Source organism: Carica papaya, chromosome 4, assembly GCF_054855325.1.
Source record: "Carica papaya isolate Zhongbai chromosome 4, ASM5485532v1, whole genome shotgun sequence".
NCBI lineage: Eukaryota > Viridiplantae > Streptophyta > Magnoliopsida > Brassicales > Caricaceae > Carica > Carica papaya.
The window spans coordinates 12,505,975-12,530,258 of NC_142312.1; the positions used below are offsets into that span (position 1 = coordinate 12,505,975).

General features: G+C 35.4%; 1 protein-coding gene and 1 long non-coding RNA gene across 4 annotated transcripts; one reads left to right on the forward strand and one right to left on the reverse strand.

The window, feature by feature from the left end:
- Positions 1-2,869: 2,869 nt before the first annotated feature.
- LOC110809450 (uncharacterized) lies at positions 2,870-22,493 on the reverse strand. Of its 3 annotated transcripts, none has more exons than XM_022035294.2 (3): positions 21,480-22,493; positions 21,002-21,127; positions 2,870-3,788 (listed from the first exon to the last, which is right to left on the reverse strand). In XM_022035294.2, the coding sequence occupies exons 1-3, from the start codon at positions 22,441-22,443 to the stop codon at positions 3,397-3,399; spliced, it is 1,482 nt and encodes a 493-aa protein (XP_021890986.1). In that variant the 5' UTR covers positions 22,444-22,493; the 3' UTR covers positions 2,870-3,396. The 3 variants fall into 3 exon arrangements, with proteins under 3 accessions (XP_021890986.1, XP_021890985.1, XP_021890984.1); XM_022035293.2 differs by having other exon boundaries at positions 2,870-3,851; XM_022035292.2 differs by having other exon boundaries at positions 2,870-3,857; positions 21,480-22,491.
- Positions 22,388-24,219, forward strand: LOC148266272 (uncharacterized). The gene is made up of 4 exons (XR_015818421.1): positions 22,388-22,494; positions 22,837-23,063; positions 23,198-23,498; positions 23,625-24,219. It is a non-coding gene; the product is annotated as an uncharacterized LOC148266272 (long non-coding RNA).
- The last annotated feature ends 65 nt before the right edge of the window (positions 24,220-24,284 follow it).

The following is a 24,284-nucleotide window of genomic DNA, read 5'->3' on the forward strand; positions in this document are numbered from 1 at the left end:
CAATTACTTAGCCACCTCTGACATCCTAATTTCAATATATATATATATATATATATACATGCTAAAATACATTTTATATTAAATTAATCTTTACATTTTTTAAAAAATTCGAGTTATTGATGATATATTGTGTCACATATCACATAATTATTTTTTTTTCCTTTGATGTTATATAATATTTGATGTAATAAATATTTTAAATAATATTTATATTATTTTAAAAAATAAAAGATATAAATCATTTTCACTCGTTATCTTTCATTCTTATTTTTGTCGGACGGAAAAATAAATAAATAATAATAATAATACAAATTTCATAAATTGTGAAGGAAAAAAAGAAAAAAAAAAGTAGAAAAATATTTTCGCGAATAGCAATTACAATTACAGTGATATTACAAATTCCAGGTATTCTCTTAGAGGACTCATCCCTCCCAATCAACTAGGTGCGATTGGATCCCCGTGGAAGAAGAAGCAGTGGCGGCAATGGCGTCCGGTGTATTTTGGTAAACCTTCTTCTCAGGTTTCTTCCTAGGAGAAAAGGGAGGGCCTCTGATCAATGAAACACTTGGGAAAGGATAATTTTTCTAATTAGAGGAGGCTCTTAGACGAGTGAAAATTGGGCAAAATTGTAAGAGGAAAACGAAAATGCATAGAGAAATTTGTAAGAAGAATAGGAGTTCTTATTCAAAAAGAAATTAGAAAAAAATCTAAGTAGCAAGTTCTTTTTTTTTTTTTCTTAATTCATCAAAGTGTGTGATAAGAGCTGGTGGAGAAATTAGATTGAATAAAATTCTAAGATTTGTGTATAAAATATGTCATTGCAAATTTATATATATATATATATATATATTTGTACTTTTTTTAAAAAAAACAATTTTATGAAATTTACGTCCCTAATATTTGTATTTAGAGGGAAGAAAGTAAGAGAAATGAGAGAAAAAATTATTATTATTTTTTATTTTTAAAATAATTTAAATATTATTTAAAATATATACATTTTAATATAAAAAGTTAACCAATCAAATAATATTAATTGTCCAAATTAGTGACACACAGTAAAATCATTAACAATGTTATTAACAATTTATCAAGATAAGCTAATTTAAATATTTTAAAAATACATACACTAATTTAACGCAAATTAAATTCATGAATAAATTAAAAAACAAATAAATTCTACATGAGCTTTTAGCCTGCATACATACATATATATATATATATATAACTTTTTTTAGTTGAGCATTTTTAAAAACATTTATAGCATTCGTCTTAGATAATTTAAAGTTGTGAATAAACGGTACATTGTATTAAAAACAAATAATCTTTTAATAATTGAGTTTATGATGACTCTTTATGATTGTAAAAAAAAAAAATAGAAATAAATAACTTTAGTCACTTTTAAAAAATTAATTTACATAAAATAAAATTTATTATAAATGATATTAATCGATATTTTGATCTATTCTAAAAAAATGTTTAATATTTATTATAAAAGAAATGTGTATAAAAAATTAAAAATAAAAATAAAGAATGATAAAAGACATGATTTGGTTATTACCAATACGAAACTTTTTTAATAATTTTTTTTTTTTTAAGAAAAAATAAAGATAGTACATAAATACGAAGACAAGATAGGATAATAGTTGTATGATTTTATTAATGTTTATACGGTTATACAATTAATCATACACCAATTTAATCATGCTATTTTAAAATCTTTCTAAAGAAACGTATTTAGGTGGTAGATACTCTTATGATACTTCAAATGGTAACATATTGTGGTTGGTATGATGGCCTGTATATCATAGAAAAATTTGGTCAACGTTAATCAACTAATGCTCGTCATGACACATGCATTACATGTTGTTTAACATTAGGGACTCAGATCTCAGCAATTAAAACAAATTTTGTTATTTTAAAAAATTGTCTCTATCACTTGATATAGTCTCAAGAGATCAGTGCAATTGATTTATTCTGATCACTTTTAATATTGGCTTATTTTCATCACTTTATAAATTTTATATACAATTTAATTTATTTATTAAATAATTTTATTTGAATATTATAAATTTAAATTTTACTTTTATACTAAAATTTATTATTTTATAAATATATTATAAATTGACAATTAATAATTTATAATATTTAATTCAGTAAAAATTAAAATTTAATTTATTAATATATTTGTGTAAATACAATAATTAAATTAAATTTCGTTTCAATAAATAATTATTTATCAAAATAAAATGAATATTTTATAATAATAAAATTCTTTTAATTAAAATAATTACAGCAGCTAAAAATTTTCACTTAATTTTTTAATATTTTGATAAAACTGATATTTTTTAAATGCAGTGTGGGAGAAGAAGGGATGAAGAAGCAAGGAGGGAGGAGCTGATGGCATGACGTTGTGATTGGCAGTGGACCTTCCACGTCATCAGGGTGAGTTGTGGTTCCGATTATTAAAGTCACGTCACGTGGTCACCATGGGACCAGAGCTTAATCATTGGTTCAACTCCTGCCACGTCATCCCACCCGAGACCCTCTTGCCACCTTAACTTGCTCACATATTTCCATGAATTTCACCCAAAAGAATTATTTATTTATAAATAAATAGAAAAAGAACAATTCAGTGCATCTGCAGAGTGTAGTGAATTCAAAGAGAAGGCAAACTACACGTATAACCTGTTGTTATGGGCTTCTGTCATGTAAACAATCTATTCTTTTTTTTTTTTTTTTTTAAATACCTTTTAAAAAAAATGTTGCAGAAACCGCCATGCCTTGCAACTAATTCTGCATCAATATATGATATTTATGTCATCTGGGTATTTGTCACGGTCTCAGTTCCTATAAAATTGCCAGAAGAAACTACAAAAGAGTCCATCAAATTCACAGATAAGAACAAGCAAATCATACATCACCATCGCGATGACCGTCATAACATCGAAAGAAATAAAGAAAAAGAAACAAGAAACTGACTCTTGAAACCTGTCCTTGCACTAGTAAACATACAAACACAATGGAATGATATCTATTCTGTTCCCTGACAGAGGATGCACATGATCTATTTTAATGTAACCTATAAAAGAAGTCTTCCTACTGGCTGTAAACTGTCAAAATAAGATCCTGCAATTGCTTCTCAATATAGTTGTGATACATATTGACAACCATTTGGCTCCTATTGATACTGTATTCTCCCTGCACCCCCACTAACATGTTAAAAAAGAAAACGAGAGGTCCTTGCCAACCTATCAGCCTTGGTCATGCTTCTTATGCCGGCACCTTCCATATAGATTAAAAGCTAGCTTTTGGATATTTACTCAAGAAATGATGGTTTAATATTAGACGTACCTTTATAATGTGTATACCCGTCTGACTCTTTATCTTCTTTTCTTTTTAGTCCTTTCGCATAAACACAGTGAAATCAAAATCAGAAGGGAGATCGTCTTCAGAGTCCGAGGAACTGGAACTATCATCACTATCACTGAGCCCATCGAGTAGAAGGTTCCTGTTTTCAATATCGATCCTCAAACTATTTTCACATGGTCTCATAATTGCTGAATCCTGCCTTTGTGGAATAAAAAATCTTTCAGTGTTATTGCTTCCAGAAAGAACAGACACTTTATGTCTCTTCACACAATTGTCATCATCAATCCCATTCTCATCTATCTGCTGACATGGATCGTCTTTTCTTTTTAGCATTCCAGTCCCATTTTCTACAGCTATCTCATCTGAAATTGCCTCTTCTGCAAGGCCTTGTAAATTCTTTTCTTTTCCGCCCATAGTTCCTTCAGTGGAAGAGTAATCATCACTATCTATAATCTCAAAAATGCTTGGAGGTGAATGTCTCTCTGTAGCTGGCATGGAACAAATACTTTCAGTATAATAAATGTCATAAGAAAATCGTTCAACAAACATAGGTACATAATTTGTAACATGATGGCAAAGCTTCTTGGAATCAGTCTTCAAAATATTTAGAAAACCTTATATCCCTGTTATCAATTTAAATCTACAAGTTCCTGAAAAGCTAGTTTTCACTAAATCTAAAAAGTACCACTTTGAAGCACTAAGAGTCAGTTCTTATTTCGCACTCAACTTAATCATTAGTTGCTGCTCTCCCGGGTTGACAGAAAGGAACTCATTTTCAGCATCAGAAGCAAAATTTGACAAAATAGTTACACGTATTGAGGTTCAGACTTCATCCTTAACCAATTTTTCCAAGTACTGATGATGTGGAATGAAGAGATCCCAGAATTTATATATTTTAATACTAGTGGGATAGTTATGTAATTGTAATCTTCATTATTTAGGTTTATTTAGAAACTATTAAGAACAAATTATTTCTTATTTAATTATGTCTTATTTCACTATTTTTTTATTTAAGGATTCTAATCAGATTGGGCTATATAGGCACCTTATAAGTATTTTTTTTAATAAACCTTATGAATACATAAGTGCTTCATCGTTATTAAACCGACAGTTTTTGAATAAAAGCCATTGATATTCTCTTATTGAATTGAGTGTCTAACAATCCTGTGAATTGTAATTTGTGGCTATGATGGCTGATCGGTTTTATCTTTTACTTTTTCTTCAATTTTTGTGCCACTCTAAACACCATTCCACTACACTAAATCAACTGGCTCTCACTGCTTGATTGCCACTACTTCTGTAAGATTTTCTGGTGGCCTTTTACTTCTATATGCATCCCACTTTATTCTATTAATTAGAACAGAGAGGATATAGGGAATTGCAATGGTAGTACTGAATGGCAACCAGAAAAATTCCGGAATGGAACACAACCCATTCAGCTACCTAGTCATAAAAATAGCAAAATTGCATCATTACCCATAAACTAGGAAAGCTTTTGACACAACATACAGCATGAGAACAGTAATATTGAGTTACCACGACAACTGCTTGATGCACTAAAATCCAATTTATTTATGCATGCACAATAAATATGAACAGCTTCAAGGAAGTTTAACAAAGAGATTTTTTTTTTCTCTATTCACAATGACAATAAAATGGTTTAGAGTTGTGTCCACATGTCAATATTGATATTGGCCGAAAGAGACCCTAGGTCTAATTTGAAATTTTTTGGGACACGTGCAGGTACCAGTAGTGCGTTTCAGTTCCCCAGGAAAAATTCAGGGAAAATTAGGGACAGCCTGTAGGCGCACTATAAAGTCGTATTCAGACCCCGAAACAAGTAAAGACCCCTCACCCTATTTCCTATCACGGTATTAAAGCTAAATAAATAATTAAATTGTACTGTGTGACTCTATAGATGTATAATTGATTAAGGTTGCCAATGGAACTCGAGTTTGATACAATGTTGGTCTGTTATTGTTTGATCTAATTTTCAGTATTAAATGCATCATGATGTTTGATGTAATTATGTTATGGTCTCGTATGCATGAATTATGGTTTCTTTTATTATAGTTTGTATTATGGTGAACCCGATACTGTGTTGTCTTGTTTGGTGTCCATTACTAGTTTACATGTTGTGTGTGATTGGATGATTGAAACCAAGAAAAAGCGCAAAAAGGTTATGTGAATTGATAAGTGGATAATGTGGACAGCCTGATTAGATATCCTGGGAGATGGTGGACGGACCGGGTCCGTAGGGAACCCTACCGGGAACGTGGTCTCTCATACCGGACGGGGTATGGAGACCTTATGTGTTTTGGCACCCATACCGGACGGAATATGGGGACGGCTCGTTTCACCCTCATACCGGACGGGGTATTGAGATTCATGGTTTTGGTGCCCATACCGGACGGGGTATGGGGACGGCCCAGGAATCAGGTTGTAAATATTAATGGTTCACGTGTAGAGGGGACCCCCTATGGATCCCCAGGGATACTAGTAGGTTGGTAAAAGAGGAAATCTGTTTTCTGATGATTGAAATGTAAAGGTGTGATATATGTTATGTTATAAAGTTCATATGATTTCATGATGATGATAATGTTATTGATTTCACATGTTATTTTATGGATCTCACCGAGGTAAGTGGACAGTAAAGGTTTTTATGTTAATAAAAGAGTTTATTATAAATTATGCTCCATTGGTCTTTTTGTGTTTTCTACCCACTTTTACTTCCGTGGCGGTGAGATAGTGTGATGTCTTTACTGGGCTGGTGTAACTCATTCCTTATTTAACCATTTCAGATCAGGAAGACATTGTTCCCGATCCCGTTCCGCAGGAAGACGGCGAAGGGGACGCCTAAAGACTCCGTAGTTATATTTATAGTTCTTATTTTCGAGTATCTCTTTTAGTTAGTTTGTTCTTTTATATTTTGAGCACGTTTTTGGTTTTTTTGTGTAAAGAATGTTAATCAAAATTTTTATTACACTTTCGCATTTGACATTTTTAATATACATCTTTCATTCTAAATTTCCGGGGCCGTTACATTCCTATGGAGAGATGAGGAAAATAAGAAAAAATTTCATCTTGTAAATAATGAAGAGATGAAAACTCCCATCAGTACTGGTGGCCTTGGTTTGAGATCCTTAAAGACTTTAAATAAAGTCTTACATGGTAAATGGGTGTGGAGATATTGGAATGAATTAAACAGTTTGTGGAAAAAAGTTGTTGACTGCAAATGGAACATGAAGGGATGCCTAAATCAGACTTTGATAAACTCTAGTAACTATGGTGTGAGTCTTTGGAAGAGTTTCTCTAAAGTGGGCAATGAAGTGCTCTAAATGGGAGGTGGGTAATGGTAAAAAAATTAATTTTGGTCAAATATTTATTGCGGAAACAATAATTTGAAATCCCGTTTCCCCTAAATTTATGCTTTATCCAAGGACAAACTAATGAGAATTGAGCAAGCGTTTGATAACAGCACTAACAGGAGTTGGAATATTGTACTGCACAGAAATTTGAATGATTGGGAACTTGAGGAGTTTGAAACTTTGATGGCTTTGCTGGAATCTATAAGAATTAGCAATGGAGAAGACAAGCTGATGTGGACTTTGAATAAAAATGGATCATTTAGCATCAAATCCTTCTATAACCACATTGCTGGCCAAAATAACAGGATCAAGTAGGTGTACCCAGCAAAAATGATATGGAAGGCAAACGCACCTCCTAGAATCTCTTTCTTTGCTTGGAAAGTTGGCAAAAATCGTATACTTACCATTGATAATCTCATGAAAAGAGACATTATCCTAACAAACAAATGCTACTTGTGCAAGAATAATTTAGAATCCTGTAACCATCTTTTGTTTTGGTGCCCTAGCACTTATTCTCTATGGTCCATGGTTTATGGTTTACTTGGCATCTGTTGGGTCATAGCTGGAACCGTCAAAGATGAATTGCTTGCATGAGAAATGATAAGCAGAATGAACAAAAAATTCAGACTCATCCCTCTTACCATTTTCTGGATTATTTGGAAAGAAAGGAACCATAAAACTTTTGAAGAGAAAAAAGATAACTTTAGCAATATTTTGAACAAATGATTCCATACTTTTTGTTCCATAATACTAGAACATAGCATCACCCATTATGATAATTTAGGGTCAATTGTAAATATGTTAATTGACTTGTAAATCCTTTTCTACATTGGTTGGCGCCCCCATGTTGCCCTATTTCGATATATTACTATACTTTCATCTCAAAAAAAAAAAAAGACCTTGAAGATTGGTTTCTGGATCTTATTTGTTGGGAGGACCCATGGGAAAGGCAAGAAGGATGCAGCTGCTTCAGAGTAGGCTTGTTTAACTACTAAAGGATTTAGGTTTCTCTAGTAATTGGTTTAGGCTTTGGTTTAACTAATTAGGGACTTGTTCTTTGAGTGCAGATACTTTCTGATTCTCAGTAGTGACTTTTGAGATTTTTTTATTATATCTACTAAAGCAAAGAGAACGACCAACATCTAGACTTAGAGGACTCTAAACCTTTCATTGAAGTTTTTCTCTAATGAATCAATTGCTGAGATTTAGGTAGAAATAAATAGGCAATACTTGATTAACTTATTCCCATAACCTACGACCCAATCACCATGAGTTTTGGCTTTATTTATTAGCCTATTTAATCATCATCATTTTAGACTTTCTTAAGTAGCCTACTTATTTAAGAGAACAGAAAAATACGAAGTTTCAAGACAAAAGACATGTAAATGAAACCAAAAAGACAGCAAAACAAATTCATACAACTCTGAGATTTGCCTTCTTTTTGCTTGCTGTCTGTGGATCCATCTTCAGCATTGCAAGATTTCTGCTTTTTTTCATATTATTGACTGTAATACTTTCATAAGGTCATCATGCACAAAATATGATACACATATTCACTGAGTAGAGTCTGAAACGAAGTATCCTTCATCCTCATGCTAAAAAATTCTTCTATTTCTCTTGTTCCTTAAAACTCATAAAGTAACCAAAGGGACAAGGCCTGGAATTTTTTGTTCTTGAAATAACAAGTATAACATGTATCAATAATAGGCACGTTTCATAAAACTCATAAAGTAACCAAAGGGACAGGCCTGGAATTTTTTGTTTTTGAAATAACAAGTATAACATGTATCAATAATAGGCACCAAGGGGGTGCAAACTCATGTCCAGAATTATTTATATATCAGTAAGGATATCAATTAGTTCTCCTAGATTTTCCATGCAGTATAACAGTTGACTCATAATCAAAAACCAAGGATCTGGAACCATTGCTCTCAAATTTTATTAAACCTTCTTTTACCACTTCAAAAACTCTCATATTTCTTTCTTTTGAAACAACCTAAAATATTGTCACTGTAATAATCTCCAACAGTTTTTTCGCTCCAACAATCCCTTCTATGTCTGTTATTCATCCTTTACTGTATCCGCCATAGCCCAATTAAAGCTCAAAATCCCATATCCCATAGACCACAAGTTATGCACAATTGGACAATCAAAGTAGCAAATGATTGCAAGTCTCCTCCACCCTCTTGCATAAGTAGCATCAGTTAACCATAATCTCCCTCTCCTTTTTAGCTTATCAGTTGTTAAAATGCAATCACAGCCTGCTTCCCAAGTAAAGAAAGCTACCCGGGGAGGCTTCACCTTCAGATTTTTCTGTATGGAAAATTGCTCTCAACGGGCTCTTAGCCAAGTATCTGGACAACGACCAAACAGTGAATTTTCTCAAAGCATTGAGGTTCCAAACCGGTTGGTCATAATCCTTGTTCAGCGAAACCTACTCCAATATATTGATAGATACAGTTATTGATAGTTATCTTTCATGATAATATTGTATTTATCTTATATTGATAGTTATTCTTCAGGATAATATTGTATTTATCTTATAATTATTTGTAATTATCATATATAGAACACTTACTGTATAAATACATTCCGATTGATACGTAAAAGAAGTAGAGAGAATTATTCCATAAACTGTCTCATGGTATCAGAGCTCCTATAATTTTTTTTTTTGACTTCATCATGTCTCAAAATTCTGAATCTCCTTCTCAAACCACACCAACAACAGTCACTCATCCTTCCTCTTCTCAGCCTTTACAATGTCCTTCTCATCCATTCTTCAGTGTCTCAAATATAAGACATTATGTGAATGAAACACTAAACTTCACTAATTTTCTTCTCTGGCATTCTCTTATTACTCCAGTTCTTCAAGGTTACGACTTGTATGATCATGTAGATGGCACCTCTGTTGAACCACCCAAAACCGTGACTCAAACCGATGGCTCTATCACTCTCAATCCTGACTACCATTTATGGAAGCAAGTTGATTCTCTAGTATTTTTCTGGACTCAAGCCACGGCAGTATTGAAATTCTTCGCAATTTGATCAAACCCAATGTTCCTTTGACAGCACGAGAAACATGGACAAATATAGAATCGTTGTTCAAAGATCAAGCGCATGCTTGCTTATTATAGTTGAAGGCCGAATTTTACAACACCAAAAAGGAGAGCCTCTCTATTGACAATTACTTACAAAAGCTAAAAGATATCTATGATTCTCTAAGTGCCATAGGCTACACCATAACTGAATCTGATTTGGTAATGCATATTTTGGAAGGCTTGCCCATTGAATATGAAAATGTTTTTATCAACCTTAGTTGTCAAACTCCCTTACCCTCCTTCATTGAAACCAGAACTGCACTTTATTTACAAGAACTTCGCCTCCAAAACAGATCCAAACGAAACACTTCAAACACCAATTCCTCACCTACCACCCAAACAACCCTGGCTGCCTCTGAACATTCAGGTTTTCAACCCAATCAAGGGCGTGGAAGTTTCAACAACCAATTCAATTCCCCTCCCAGGCCTTATCATGCTTATAACAACAATGCATCTCACTTCCAAAATTTTTCAAGGAATCATGGAGGAAGAGGTCATGGCCGAGGACGAGGTTATTCAAATTCATCTCGCCCACAATTCAATTCACCTGGTGTCCTTGGTTCTTGGCATCCCATGTGGTTTCAACAACATTCGGCCAATGTTCAATGTCAACTGTGCAACGATTTTTCACGTGGGAAGGGCTTGCCCTTTGCTTTATCATGCCACACAACAGTTTTGCCAAAATTCACGTATGCCACAAGACAATTTTCCAAAATCTTTTGCTGCCACCCAACTTCAAGACCCATCTCCCTTAGCCTAGATACCCAACATAGGTGCTACATCACACATGACCAACACGCCAGGTAATCTGCCATATTTTTGACTTACAATGAATTTGATAAAGTAATTTTTCGAGATGGTGAAAAACATGAAATCACTCATGTTGGCCATACCTAATTACCTTTGTTAAATTCAATGTTCAAGTTAAATAATGTTTTTGTGGTTCCATATTTAACTAGTAATTTGGTTTATGTTAAGAAATTCACTAAAGATAATTCTTATTCAATAGAATTTGACCCTTTTGGTTTTTGTGTTAAGGATCTTCATACGCGGATACCACTTCTCAGTTGCAATAGTCCTAGAGATAGCTACGTGTTTCCTTCTAATTCTGTTTCGAATTCGTTGCACCATACTAATTTTCGTGCTGTCAGTTCTTCTTCTATGCTATGTCATCAGAGATTTTGTCATCTTCAAGTTCCAGATTCGTTTGTTCTTTTATTTGGTTCTAGTTTTCGTAAATTTAATTCTTTAAATAAAATGTGTAATGCTTGTCAATTAGAAAGGCATCATTGTCTGTCTTTTAACTCTTTTCATGTTCGTATCTTATTTCCTTTTTCATATTATTCATTCTAATGTATAGACATCACCAATAAAATCTTTTAGCAGCTTTAAATACTATGTGGTGTGAAGTTTTAGAGAATGGAGATTCTAATTTTGCTTATCATTTCTATCACCATAAGGTGTCAATTTATATAAAAAATACAACCAAATTCTAACAAAAACCTAACAAAATTCTAACAACTTTATAGGAAGGAGGACTAACAAAATCGGTTATATCTCACCAACTTTGTGGTTACCTCCACTAGGCTAATAACAACAAAAAATAAAAACTGAATTAATTATTTTATTTTTTACACTCCCCCTAAATCTAGTTTACATATATGTTGAGTAAACTTAGATTAGATGTTATGTCATCAAATATCCTTTTATTAGGATGTCTGCAATCTGTTGACTAGTTGGAATGTGCATGAGTGTTATAGTACCATCTTCTAACTTCTCTTTGATAAAGTGACAATCAATCTTCACATGATTGGTTCTATCATGGTGTACAGGATTCTTGACCATACTGATGGTTGATTGATTATCACACCAAACTTTCATAGAAATGTTGTTACGAACCTTTAGTTCGACAAATATCCTTCTTAGCCATATATCTTCACATATACCATGAGCAAGTGTCCTAAACTCATATTCTGCACTGCTACGAGATACAACTGACTGTTTCTTATTGCGCCAGGTGATCGGGTTTGATACGGAACCCCAAGACCCTTACTTGAACCTTAGAACTCTTTATTCGGTTTAGAACGAAATTTAAATCACAAGTAAAAAAGAATCAAATTTGTTCAATTACCCAAATAGTAGAAGTTAAATAAAACTCAAAAAATATAAATGATATCCCTTAACCAATCCAAACAAGCACCAAGAACAATTGAAATAAGATATTAAAATTGAAATACAAGTGATAACAATTGTATTCCAAATCAACACCTTGTGCATAAAATGAAAAGAAAGTCAAAACGCTCTCAACTCAATTCTGAAATATTTGATTACAACTCTTGATGTTCACAAAGAAGAGTTCCTTTGGTATTTATAACTAAAGAAATCAATGATAAGTTACAACACAATAAGTACAATTGTAACTCTCACAATAATTAGGTTAATTATGTGATAATTACAATTGTAACTCCAACAATAACTAAGCTAATTATAGGCATGTAATTATTATGTAACTCCTTGTAACTCCAATCTTGTTAACAAACACCACTAATTGTTTGTGACACCATATAATTATGGGCTCATTCTTGTAATAATACTAAGACAACACTTAAGCCCAAATGAGTTACAGCTGACTATATGAGTTTAATTAACTCAAACTATAATAAAACAATTCAAAATACTTAAAACAACTCAAGTAATCCAGTCCATACACAAGACTTATTTACCCATTACCAATAAGACTCAAACAAGCCCAAATTATCCCAAATCATTTAAACCCAATTAAAGTTACAAATTTGGGTTGTTCAAAAAACTCATATTTGAACTTTCCACAATTGGCCAACCCATCATACACATGTTTTTGAGTGAAAACTTGGAGCAACTCTTTAAGCTTCTTTGCCTTTGATCTTGTTACTGGTCCGCTGAAACTTTTCAGGTTTAAAACTCTATTTGTGTTCACGCTTTGGAGATTACTTTAGATCATAGAGTAATTTTTTCAGCTTGTATACTTTTTGAGGATTGTCTGCTAGTTCAAATCCTTGCGGTATGTCCATATACACTTCTTCCTCTAAATCACCAATTAAGAAATGCATTCTTCACATCTAGCAGACAGAGTGGCCAATCAAGATTAGAGACGAGTGAGAGAAGTACCTGAATTGTATTGTATTTGACTACCGGAGCAAATGTCTCTTGATAGTCTATCCCATATAACTGAGTGTAGCCTTTGGCTACTAGTCGAGCCTTATACCGATTCACATTTTCATCTGGATTGTATTTAGTCATGAAGACCCACTTGCACCCCACTTAGTGTTTCCCTGGAGGTGGATCAATTAATTTCCATGTTTCGTTCTTTTCAAGTGCCTTGATTTTCTCTTGAACAGCCATCCTCAATTCAGGTATTTTCATAACTTCATGTATTGTTTTAGGCTCTGGTGAGCTACTGTCTAACCTGCACACAAAAGCATGATGTTCCGAAGACAACTTGTCTAATGAAATATAGTCTTATATAGGATGTTTGGTGCATGTTCGAATCTCTTTTCTCAAAACAATAGGCATGTCAATGTCAGTATCTGTAGTAGGAATAGAAGTCTCGTTACCTGTCAATTTCTGGGCACCAGGTTCAAGGGTGGATTCATGACAAGGCTTAAATGATTCAGGTGTCTTCCCTTTATTTCTTCTAGCATAGACACTTAACTCACTAGTTAAAGGTACTGTATTCTCTGTAACTGCCTTTGGTTCAGGTTATTTATGTAAGGTTGTAGGTTCAGGCTCCATAGAGGGTTTATCTGGTGGAGGGTGACTCTGTGAGGTTGTAGGTTCAGGCTCCAGAGTGGGTTTTTCAGCTTGTATACTTTTTGAGGATTGTCTGCTAGTTCAAATCCTGGTGGTATGTCCATATACACTTCTTCCTCTAGATCACCTAAGAAATGCATTCTTCACATCTAGCTGGTAGAGTAGTCAATCAAGATTAGAAGCGAGTGAGAGAAGTACCTGAATTGTATGATGTTTGGCGACTGGAGCAAATGTCTCTCGATAGTCTATCCCATATAACTGAGTGTAGCCTTTGGCTACTAGTCGAGCCTTATATCGATTCACATTTTCATCTGGATTGTATTTAGTCATGAAGACCCACTTGCACCCCACTTGGTCTTTCCCTGGAGGTGGATCAATTAATTCCCATGTTTCGTTCTTTTCAAGTGCCTTGATTTTCTCTTGAACAACCATCCTCTATTCAGGTATTTTCATAATTTCATGGATTGTTTTAGGCTCTAGTGAGCTACTGTCTAACCTGCACATAAAAGCATGATGTTCCGAAAACAACTTGTCTAATGAAATATAGTCCTGTATAGGATGTTTAGTGCATGTTCGAATCTCTTTTCTCAAAACAATAGGCATGTCAATGTCAGTATCTGTAGTAAGAATAAAAGTTTCATTACCTGTCAATTTCTAGGCACCAAAATCAAGGGTGGATTCATGGCAAGGCTTAGATGATTCAAGTGTCTTCCCTTTGTTTCTTCTAGTATAGACACTTAACTCACTAGTTGCAGGTACTGTGTTCTCTGTAACTGGCTTTGGTTCAATTTCTTTATGTGAGGTTGTAGGTTCAGACTCGAGAGAGGGTTTATCTGGTAGAGGGTGACTCTGTGGATATAGAGGAGGTATGCTTACATCCCACAACTGATATTACTGAGTAAATGTTTCCCCCTAAATATCAGTTGTGGGGTAAAATGATTGGTTTTCAAAAAATGTGACATCCATTGTGTTATAAAATCGACGGGTTTCCGGAACTAGATATTTGTATACTTTCTGATAAGCAGAGTACCCAACAAAGATGCATTTAAAGGCCCTTGGGTCAAGTTTCCCACAGAGATGAGTGTGAATATGAACATATACTGAACAATTAAAGACCAATGAGTGGTAATGTGTTTAAGATATGAGATTCAGGAAAGGTTTGAAAAAAAAAGGTGTAAGGTGATTGGAACTTTAGGACACGAGAGGGCATCCGATTTATCAAGTAGCAGTGAGAACAGCCTCTCCCCAGAGAAATTTTGGTACATAAGTGGTGAACATGATTGATCTAACTATCTCAAGAATGTCTATTGTTCCTTTCGGTTATGTCGTTTTGTTATGGGGTATGTACACAAGAGTTTTGATGAATAATACCACGTTCAGTAAAATATTTCTCAAGAGTGGCTTTAAAGTATTCACAAGCATTATCATATTTCAATACTTGGATGGTAGCATGGAATTGTGTTTAGATCATTGTATGGAATTTTTTAAAAAGAGATCCAACTTCAAATTTTTTTTTCATAAGAAATACCCAGTTAATTCTTATATGATCATCAATAAATGATACAAAACACCTAATTCCAGTGAAAGGTCCCCATACATCGCTATGAATTAATGCAAATGGTTTTGAAGGTTTGCATGACAGACTAGGAAATGAACTTCGAACATACTTAAATAATTGGCATATTTCACATTGAAATGAAATGGGATATTTTTCTTTGAATAGTAAAGGGAACAAGTTTTTCAGATACACAAAATTTGGATGTTTTAGTTTATAGTACCACAACATAATATCATGATCATTATTTGTAGAAATAGAAACAGAGTTTGAACAAACTGCATTGTGAGTTTGTCTTCTAGAAGCATTGATTTGAAGCAGGTATAGTTCTGAGCTCATCCTACCATTGCCAACCATTCTCCCCAAGTTCAAGTCCTAAAATTCACACATGTTAGAGACAAACTTGGCAGCACAATTTAAATCTTCACATAGCTTGCTTACTGATAACAAATTACAATCCAACTTTGGAACATGAAGGACTGAGCAAATAGTCAAATTTGAAGAAAAATTTATAGAACCATTTCCGCCACTTTTGAGAGGGACCCATCAGCAATTCTGATTGAATAATCTTCTTTACACTTGTTGTATTTTTAAAATATTGAGACATCTCCAGTCATATGATCATATGCTATTGAGCCTACAACCCAAACCTACCTTTTTTTCTGAGTAAGCAAACAAACCAAAAATATTACCTTTGTGTGCTACTGAAGCACTAACCGGGTAACTTTTCTGAGACAGCATGCGCTGGAGAGCTTCCAGCTATTCAGGACTAAAGGGACTGCTCTCCACAACACCAGGTGGAATTTCTTCAGCAGTCACGTGATTTCTCTAGTGCTTGTTTGAGTTTTCTGGCTTGGAAGGCTTCCAATCACTCGGCTTGTCATGAAGCTTCCAACACTTTTTGCGTGCGCGCCCGAGCTTCCTACAGTGGTCACACCAGGGTCTCGTTTTCTTCGTACGAGCATCCAGTGCTCGGGTTGTGACTGCAGAAGAATTTTCGGCCTGGTGGGTGAGATCGGCGTCTCCCAGCATGACCTTCCTTCGGCTTTCTTCTCGCCGAATCTTAGAGAAGGCCTCACGAAGACTCGGCAATGGCTTGATACTCAGCATGCGTCCCTGAATCTCATCGAGGTTTTTGTTCAATCCTAGTAGAAATTTGAAGACTCGCTTCTATTCAACAATCGATTTATTTTCGCATCTTTAAGACAGCTCCATCGATGCTCTTCGAAGATATCCAATTGCTGCCAGCTGCGGGTCAAAGCATTATAATATTGGGTTACGCGTAACTCACCTTGCCGAAGACCGTGAAAAGTCGATTCTATCTCAAATATGGCAGAGTCGATTCTATCTCATGCGCGATCTCATAGAGGAGGAAATTCTCTTCAATTTCTGAAGTCATTGAAGTTATGAGCCACGACATGACCATGTTGTTTTCGATCTTCCATGTATGAGCATTCAGGTCAGTCGCGGGAGGAGGTATGAGTTCGCCAGTGAGATATTCGTCGCGCCCCTTACCTCGGATGAACAGCAGAACGGATGACGACCATTGAAGGTAATTGCTGCCATTTAATTTGTGTCCTGTGATAAAGGACGAAGACATTTCACCCACACCGTTGTTGATAAGTGTGTGATGATAGGAACCCGAGGAGACCTCGGGTGGAGAAGACAGAAGCTCACCTGTGGCCATTTGTGACTTCGGCAAAGCAGGGATGATTCTCTTGGATCAGGTATGCTCTGATACTATGAAGTTTTAGAGAATAAAAATTCTACTTCTGCTTATCATTTCCATCACCATAAGGTGTCAATTTATAGGAAAAATACAACCAAATTCTAACAAAAACCTAACAAAATTCTAACAACTGTATGGGAAGGAGGAATAACAAAATCGATTATACCTCACCAACTTTGTGGTTACCTCCACTAGGCTAATAACAACAAAAATAAAAATTGAATTGATTCTTTTATTTTTTGCATGGTGTTTATAGATGACTTCTCTATATTTGTGTGGTTATTTCCAATTAAAAATAAAAGTGAGGTCTTTGAGCAATTTCAAAATTTTCATCGTTTTATTCTCACCCAATTTGGTTGTTCTATTAAAATTTTGCAGTGTGACAATAGTGGAGAATTTACTAGTAATAATTTTAAGACTTTTGCAGTTCAACAGAGGGTTCATATGCAATTTTCATGTACCTAAACGTCACAGCAAAATGGCGCTGCTGAAAGGGTGCATAAGACTTTGATTGGGACTGTTCGAATTATATTGCTAGAAGCTTCTACGTCACCTGAGTTTTGGATAGAAGCAATAAAAACGATAGTGCGTGTTCATAATTTAACTCCACCGCAATCACTGAAATATTATTCTCCAATGGAAAAATTGATGGGCAAGAATCTTGACTATAGTCATCTACAGGTATTTGGCAGTCTTTGTTATCCAAACTTAACGGCCAAAGCAACAAATAAATTGGAAGCAAGATCAGTACCATGTGTCTTTATCGGATATTCAGATAACCACAAGGGATACAGATGTTTTGATCCAAAGAGAAAAGTGGTACACATCTCTAGACATGTTACTTTTTAGAATTTTGTTTTCCTTTTAATTCTTTATCTACTAAAACTGATAAGTCTGTTGGCTTTCCTAATTTTATCCAAGCACTGCCTCCTTTTCCCACTCTCCCTAAGCTGTCTGTCACAAGTGCCCAACCACTCGTCACAAGTGGCCTGCCTCACGCCACTTTAGCCCATCCTCATCCAGAATCAGCTTCCGCCTATGACTCAACCACCTTGCCATTACAACCTAACGCAACGCCACAAGATGACCTGTGTTCGCCACTATCGCCTCCATCTTTATCTATACCAGTCAAACTGCCAACAAATCCAACCAAGCCGAAACAACCCAACCACAAACATCTCATGTCAACACATTCCCAAACTGGCAACAACAAACCTAAAGTGCTTAAATCTCTAATTGTTCACCAAACCCACTCTCACCCAAACACCAACCTTACCCCAAAGGAACCAACATGTTTTACAGAGGCAAATAAGGATACAAATTGGAGGAAAGCAATATCTGAAGAATATAATGCTTTAATGCAACAGCGACGTGGACTCTAGTCCCGCCCCCTCAGCATTTCAATATTATTGGGTCAAAATGGGTGTTCAAAATAAAATTAAAAGCTGATAGGCACTTAGAAAGGTATAAAGTCCGATTGGTGGCCCAAGACTTTGCTCAACAACAAGGTATTGACTATGATGAAACCTATAGCCCGGTTGTAAAACCACAATGATAAGGACGCTACTTTCATTGGTCGTTTCACATGGCTGACATGTGCATCAACTTGATGTTAAAAATGTTTTCTTGCATGAGTGTTTACCTGAAGATGTTTTATGAAACAACCCAAGGGGTTTATTCATCTAGATTATCTAGACTATATTTGCAAATTGAAGAAAGCTATTTATGGGCTCAAACAAGCTCCACGGGCTTGGTTTGAGCAGTTCACAAATTCTCTAAAATTACATGGATTTATTTGTAACCGAGTTGATAGTTTGATGTTTATACTCAAACATGGGGCCGACATAGTCATCCCTTTATTATATGTGGATGATATCATATTAACATCATCATCTTATTCTTTGTTGCAACATATTATATAGGTTCTTAAAACTGAGTTTGCTATGTCTGACTTAGGAAAGCTCATTTATTTCCTTGGCATACACGTCAGATACAATTCAGATGGGATGTTTCTGGATCAAGCTAAATATGCCGAGAATTTGTTAAAAAAATCTGGATTCAGTTTTTGAAACCAATTGAAACTCCAACAACACTCAAACATTCATTGAGCTCATCATTGGATAGCCCATTATTGGATGATCCACGACACTATAAAAGTATTGTAGGGGCATTACAATACTTAACTTTTACACTGCCTGACGTATCTTATGCCGTTAATCAACTGCCCCGACATATGTAAGCACCAAGAGAAGTTCATCTACAAGCAGTTAAACACATCCTTCACTATCTCAAAGGGACGATTAACTATGGTCTTCAAATATACAAAGGACACAACAACTCTTTAGTTGCATATTCAGACGCCGATTGGGCAGGTTGCCAAGACACGAGACGATTGACCACTGGCTTTGCAATTTTCTTGGGCAACAATATTTTACCCTGGTCGGCTAAGAAGCAACCCACCGTCTCACGTTCTAGAGCTGAAACAGAGTATCGGGCTGTTGCAAGTGCCGTGGCAGATTCGATGTGAATTAAACAATTGTTACATGAATTGGGTATTCAAATTCAGCATCCACCGACTGTCTTTTGTGATAACATAAGTGCAATATACATGTCCGCCAATCCCATACAGCATGCACGCACCAAACATATACAGCTAGATGTCCATTTTGTGCGTGAACGGGTGCTGGCTCGACAACTTCTTGTGTGCCATGTCTCCAGTAAAAAACAGATTGCGAACATCTTCACCAAAGGATTGCCAAGCAGCAGATTTCGTCAACTTCGTGCCAATCTTAGCGTTCTACCACGCTTCGATTGAGGGGGAATATTGATAGATATAGTTATTGATAGTTATCCTTCATGATAATATTGTATTTATCTTATATTGATAGTTATCTTTCGTAATAATATTGTATTTATCTTATACTTATTTGTAGTTATCACATATAGAACATTTATTATGTAAATACATTATGATTGATACGTAAAGGAAGCAGAGAGAATTATTCCATAAACTGTCTCATAGTATACTCAACAGAATTTCATATTCATTAATTTCTCAATTGTTGAGATTCTACGAGACCTCCACATGCCATTCCCTGCTTACATCACCATCACCAAATGCCTTTTTAACAGAAATGTCTTTATATTGAGCTATAGTGTAAATCTACAAAAACTTGTCTCTCAACTCTCCACCTTCAAGCCAACAATCCGACCAAAACCCAATTCTACTCCCACTCCAATTTTCCATTGTACGCACTCCTGAAACTTGTCTTTTCCCATATACAATTTTTCCACATTCCTTTACCAGACGGTCTAACCAATACTTTGGAGTACTATCCTCTATCAATTGTGCCAAACTTTGCCCTCATAACCCTTCTACAAAGGACATCTCTCTCCTTCATGAATCTCCACATCCACTTTCCTTGAAATGCCTTATTCATCTCCAACATAAATCTTAAACCCACCCCCTCACTTAATGGTCTCTTTATCACATCCCATACGACCAAATGGTATCTCCTCCTCTCCTTTAGTCTCCATAAAGAAACGTGGATTGAGTGCCTTCCAATTTCTTTGCGACCCTTGCTGACATTGTTACAATTGACATGTAGTAAACAAGAAGATTGGATAATGTACTTTTTATAAGAGTCAGTCATCCTCCTTCAGAAAGCAAACTTCTCTTTCACCCATACAATCTTCTCTCATATTTTACAACAATTGGATCCCACTTATTCATAGTCATTAAACCATTAAAACAGACACTTTGTTATTGATCCCAAAGCCCACACTCAAATATACCTACTTATTCTACTCACAAGGAAAAATTACAATAAGAACTTCCTAAGAAAGCAACCATTTAATTGTTTTTAATTTCAATTTCTTTTATCATTTTATACTTGTTATGATTGCACGACCATATCCAACATTGTATCTCCATATCAAAGTCATATCAAGAACGACAAAGAAAAATGTCAAATTTAAAAAGCAGATCATGAAAAAAGTTAGTGCAGAAATAAAGAAAAGCAGAATAAATATGGAATGAGTTTGAGTACGCAAATTAACAAAAATCCATCACAAAAATAAAACTTTTTTGTACCTGCACCCGCCAAATTGCTAATAGCTTCATCTGGAGAAATGCGAGGAGGGCCAGCATGCACTTCCAAATCAATATTGTTCCCACAGCAACCAGTTCCACCAGCCCCACTTTCATCAGTCATATTCACTTATACATAGTCATCAAATGATTAAAATAAACACTGTCAGTTATTGATGCCAAAACCCACCCTCAAAATATTTTTCTCCTCTTTTGATAGAGAAGTATTATTGAGAATCGAGAGGAATAAAATTTAAAGTTTATCATTTTACACTCGTTATAATTGCACGAACACTTTCAACATTAATGTGTATCTCCATATCCATGTCATATTAAGAAAGACCGAAAACAAATATGTCAAATTTAAAAAGCAAATCATGAAGAAAATTAGTCCAAAATATAGAAAAGCAGACGAAATACGGAACAAGCCTGACAAAGCAAATTAACAAAAATTTATCACAAAAATGTAACTCACTAATACCTGCACCCGCCAAAGTGCCGATAGCTTTATCTGGAGAAATGCGAGAAGGACCAGCATGCACTTCCAAGTCGATATGGTTCCCACGGCAATCAGTTTCATCAGTCGTATTCATCACCAGTCCGTATTCTTCTTCTAGGCGCAAAACCCGCGTTTCCAATCCCTCAAACTTCGTCTTCCAAAACTTGAGTTTACTCTCAGCCTTCTCTTTCTTACCTTCCACTTCGAAAATTTTGCGCGTTAGTTCAACTATAATCCTCTTGTCCTCTTCCTCTACTTCTTTCGAAATATCCAACAACTTCTTACACCTCTCCTCGGCTTGATGCTCTGTCTCACACGCGACTTTCTTTTCCTCAGTCAAGCGAGCATTCATTTGCCTCGAAACTAGACACTCATCCTTCCATTTCTTGAGCTCCTCTTGAATGCGAACATTAGTAACCTCTAATAACTTGCATCTCTCCTCCGCAATCTTCTCTCTCTCGTACGCAACATGCTTAGCAGCGCTCAAGAAGGAATTCATTTTCCTCAAATCCGAACACTCTTGTTTCAATTTGTTGAGCTCCTCTTGAATATCTGCCTTAGTGACCTCTAACAAATTGCATTTCTCCGCCGCTCTCGTCTCTCCCTCGCATGCTATTCTCTTATCCTGGTTTAAGCAGGAATTCATTCTTTTCAAATCCGAATACTTACTCTTTAATTCATTGAGCTCCTTTTGAATATCTATCTTCGCCAACTTCTCGGATTCATAAATTTTTCTTATGAACTCTTTTTCCTTCTTCAGCTTTTCGATATTGAGATTCAATTTATTTTGTCTTGCGGACAAAATCCCTACCACTGACGCGAAGTCTCTGTCCGAATATGTGTACCTCAAAGACCATATTTGCTTCGAAATGCTGCAATCGTTAAGTTGGTTGCCATTTCCATGTTTATTATCTAAATCAGTGGAAGATTGAGATTCAGACTTCATTTTATGTCAAATATCAAAAGAAAGAGAGTGTTCGTAAATAAAACCAACCAGGTGAATAAGGAGTATTTAATATTTTTTAATTTTTTGTTTTTTTTTATTGTGCGGAAGCATTGGGAATTTATACACAGAGTAAAATAGAAAAAGAAAAATGTGGTCTTTAGATTCAATTAGGACCATCAGCTGTCTCCAACTTTTAAATTGAAAATAAAAAATCTAAACCCTTCATTTTAGGGTTTTGATCTAGGATGTTCACCGGTTCATTTTCTTTCAGCCTTATTCCATTTTTTTACACTTAATTCTTTTCACCCGCTCCTCAGGATAAAGCATGTTCACTTTCAGCTCTTTAAGTTCCTCACCACCACTTCTTTAACCCTTTGTGCTTTCTTGTTGCAGGTGCTTCATCTTGAACAGAAGTCGGTGATGTACTGAGGTTCTTAAAGGTTTCGTGAGCATATCGACGAGCTGTTCTCTCGAGGTGACATGTTTCGTTTCGACGAAGCCCTTTTGTACCTGGTTGCAAACTATGTGACAATCGATGTCGAGGTGTTTCATTTGTTCGGGAAAAATCGAATTTGCTGCGATATGCTCAGCGGCTTTGTTGTCGCAGTTCAGTATTACGAGTAAGTGATGTACTATTTAAAAATCTCGAAGGAGATAGGTTATCCATTGAACTTCACATATTGTAGATGACATACTTTTGTACTCAGCTTCTGCAAAAGACTTGCTCACTGTAGTTTGTTTCTTTATTTTTCAGGAGATTAGTGAAGGCCTGAGGAAGATATAGAAGCTCGTGAGGGATTTGTGGGTCATCAGACACGATACCCTGTCCGAGTCACAAAAGGCTTGAACTTTAAGGTTATTCCTTCTCGGGAAGAAGATGTCTTGCTCTAGATATTGCTTTAGATACTTGACAATATGTAGTGCGGCGTCAAGCTGCAGCTGTCTGGGCTGTTGCATGAATTGACTAAGATGTTGGATGGAGTATGTTATGTCGGGTCTGGTAAAGTTGAGGTAAAGCAAGCGGCCGATTAGATGTCTGTACTTAGCCGGATCTGGTAAGATTTCTCTTTCTTCTGCATTTAGTTTTAGTCTAGAAGGCAGGGGAAAGTGGCTTCCTTTTGCATCATCCATATTTGTATCTTGTAAAATGTCTTTAATGTATTTTTTTTTTGCTGATGTAGATCCCTTCTTTTGACCTAGCTATCTCGACTCCAAGGAAGTATCTTTTGGCCGAGGTCCTTGACTGTGAAGGCTTCATCTATGGTGCTTTTGACTTCACAAATTTCTTCGTCGTTAGGACCCGTAATAAGTAAGTCATCCACATATACCACAACTGCAACGCAGTTTCCTTTTGTTCATTTTATGAATAGACAGTGGTCGGCTTCTGACTCGGTGAAGCCGATAGATTGGAGCTTTGAAGTAAGTTCCTTGTTCCACTGGTGACCCGCTTGTTTCGGGCTGTACAAGCTCTTGGTTAAACGGCAGACTTGCACTTCACTGCCTTGAAGTAGCCCTCTGGGGGTTTTAAGTATAGCTCATCTTCTACAAACCCATGTAGATACGTATTATTGATGTCTAACTAATATATTGGCCAATTGTTTGCGGCTACCGCAGCTAAAAGTAGTCAAACTGTGACCATTTTGGCCACTGGTGAGAAGCTATCATGATAGTCTATGCAAAACTCTTGGTTGTAACTTTTAGCCACAAGTCTTGCTTTGTATTTATCAACTGATCCTTCGACATTGTATTTTATTTTATACACCCATTTTGAGTCGATTACTTTCTTCCCTTTTGGCAGTGCAGTTAGTTCCCAAGTGTTATTTTCTTATAGTGCGGGCAGC

What these genes read in the sequence shown, in the direction of transcription:
- LOC110809450 (XM_022035292.2), bottom strand. Translation starts at nt 22,443, where the DNA reads ATGAAGTCTGAATCTCAATCTTCCACTGATTTAGATAATAAACATGGA. An exon ending in CGGCACTTTGGCGGGTGCAG is followed by an intron (nt 21,128 to 21,479) that starts GTATTAGTGAGT and finishes ACTATGTATAAG; the next exon opens with TGAATATGACTGATGAAAGT. An exon ending in TAGCAATTTGGCGGGTGCAG is followed by an intron (nt 3,858 to 21,001) that starts GTACAAAAAAGT and finishes GTTCCATGCCAG; the next exon opens with CTACAGAGAGACATTCACCT.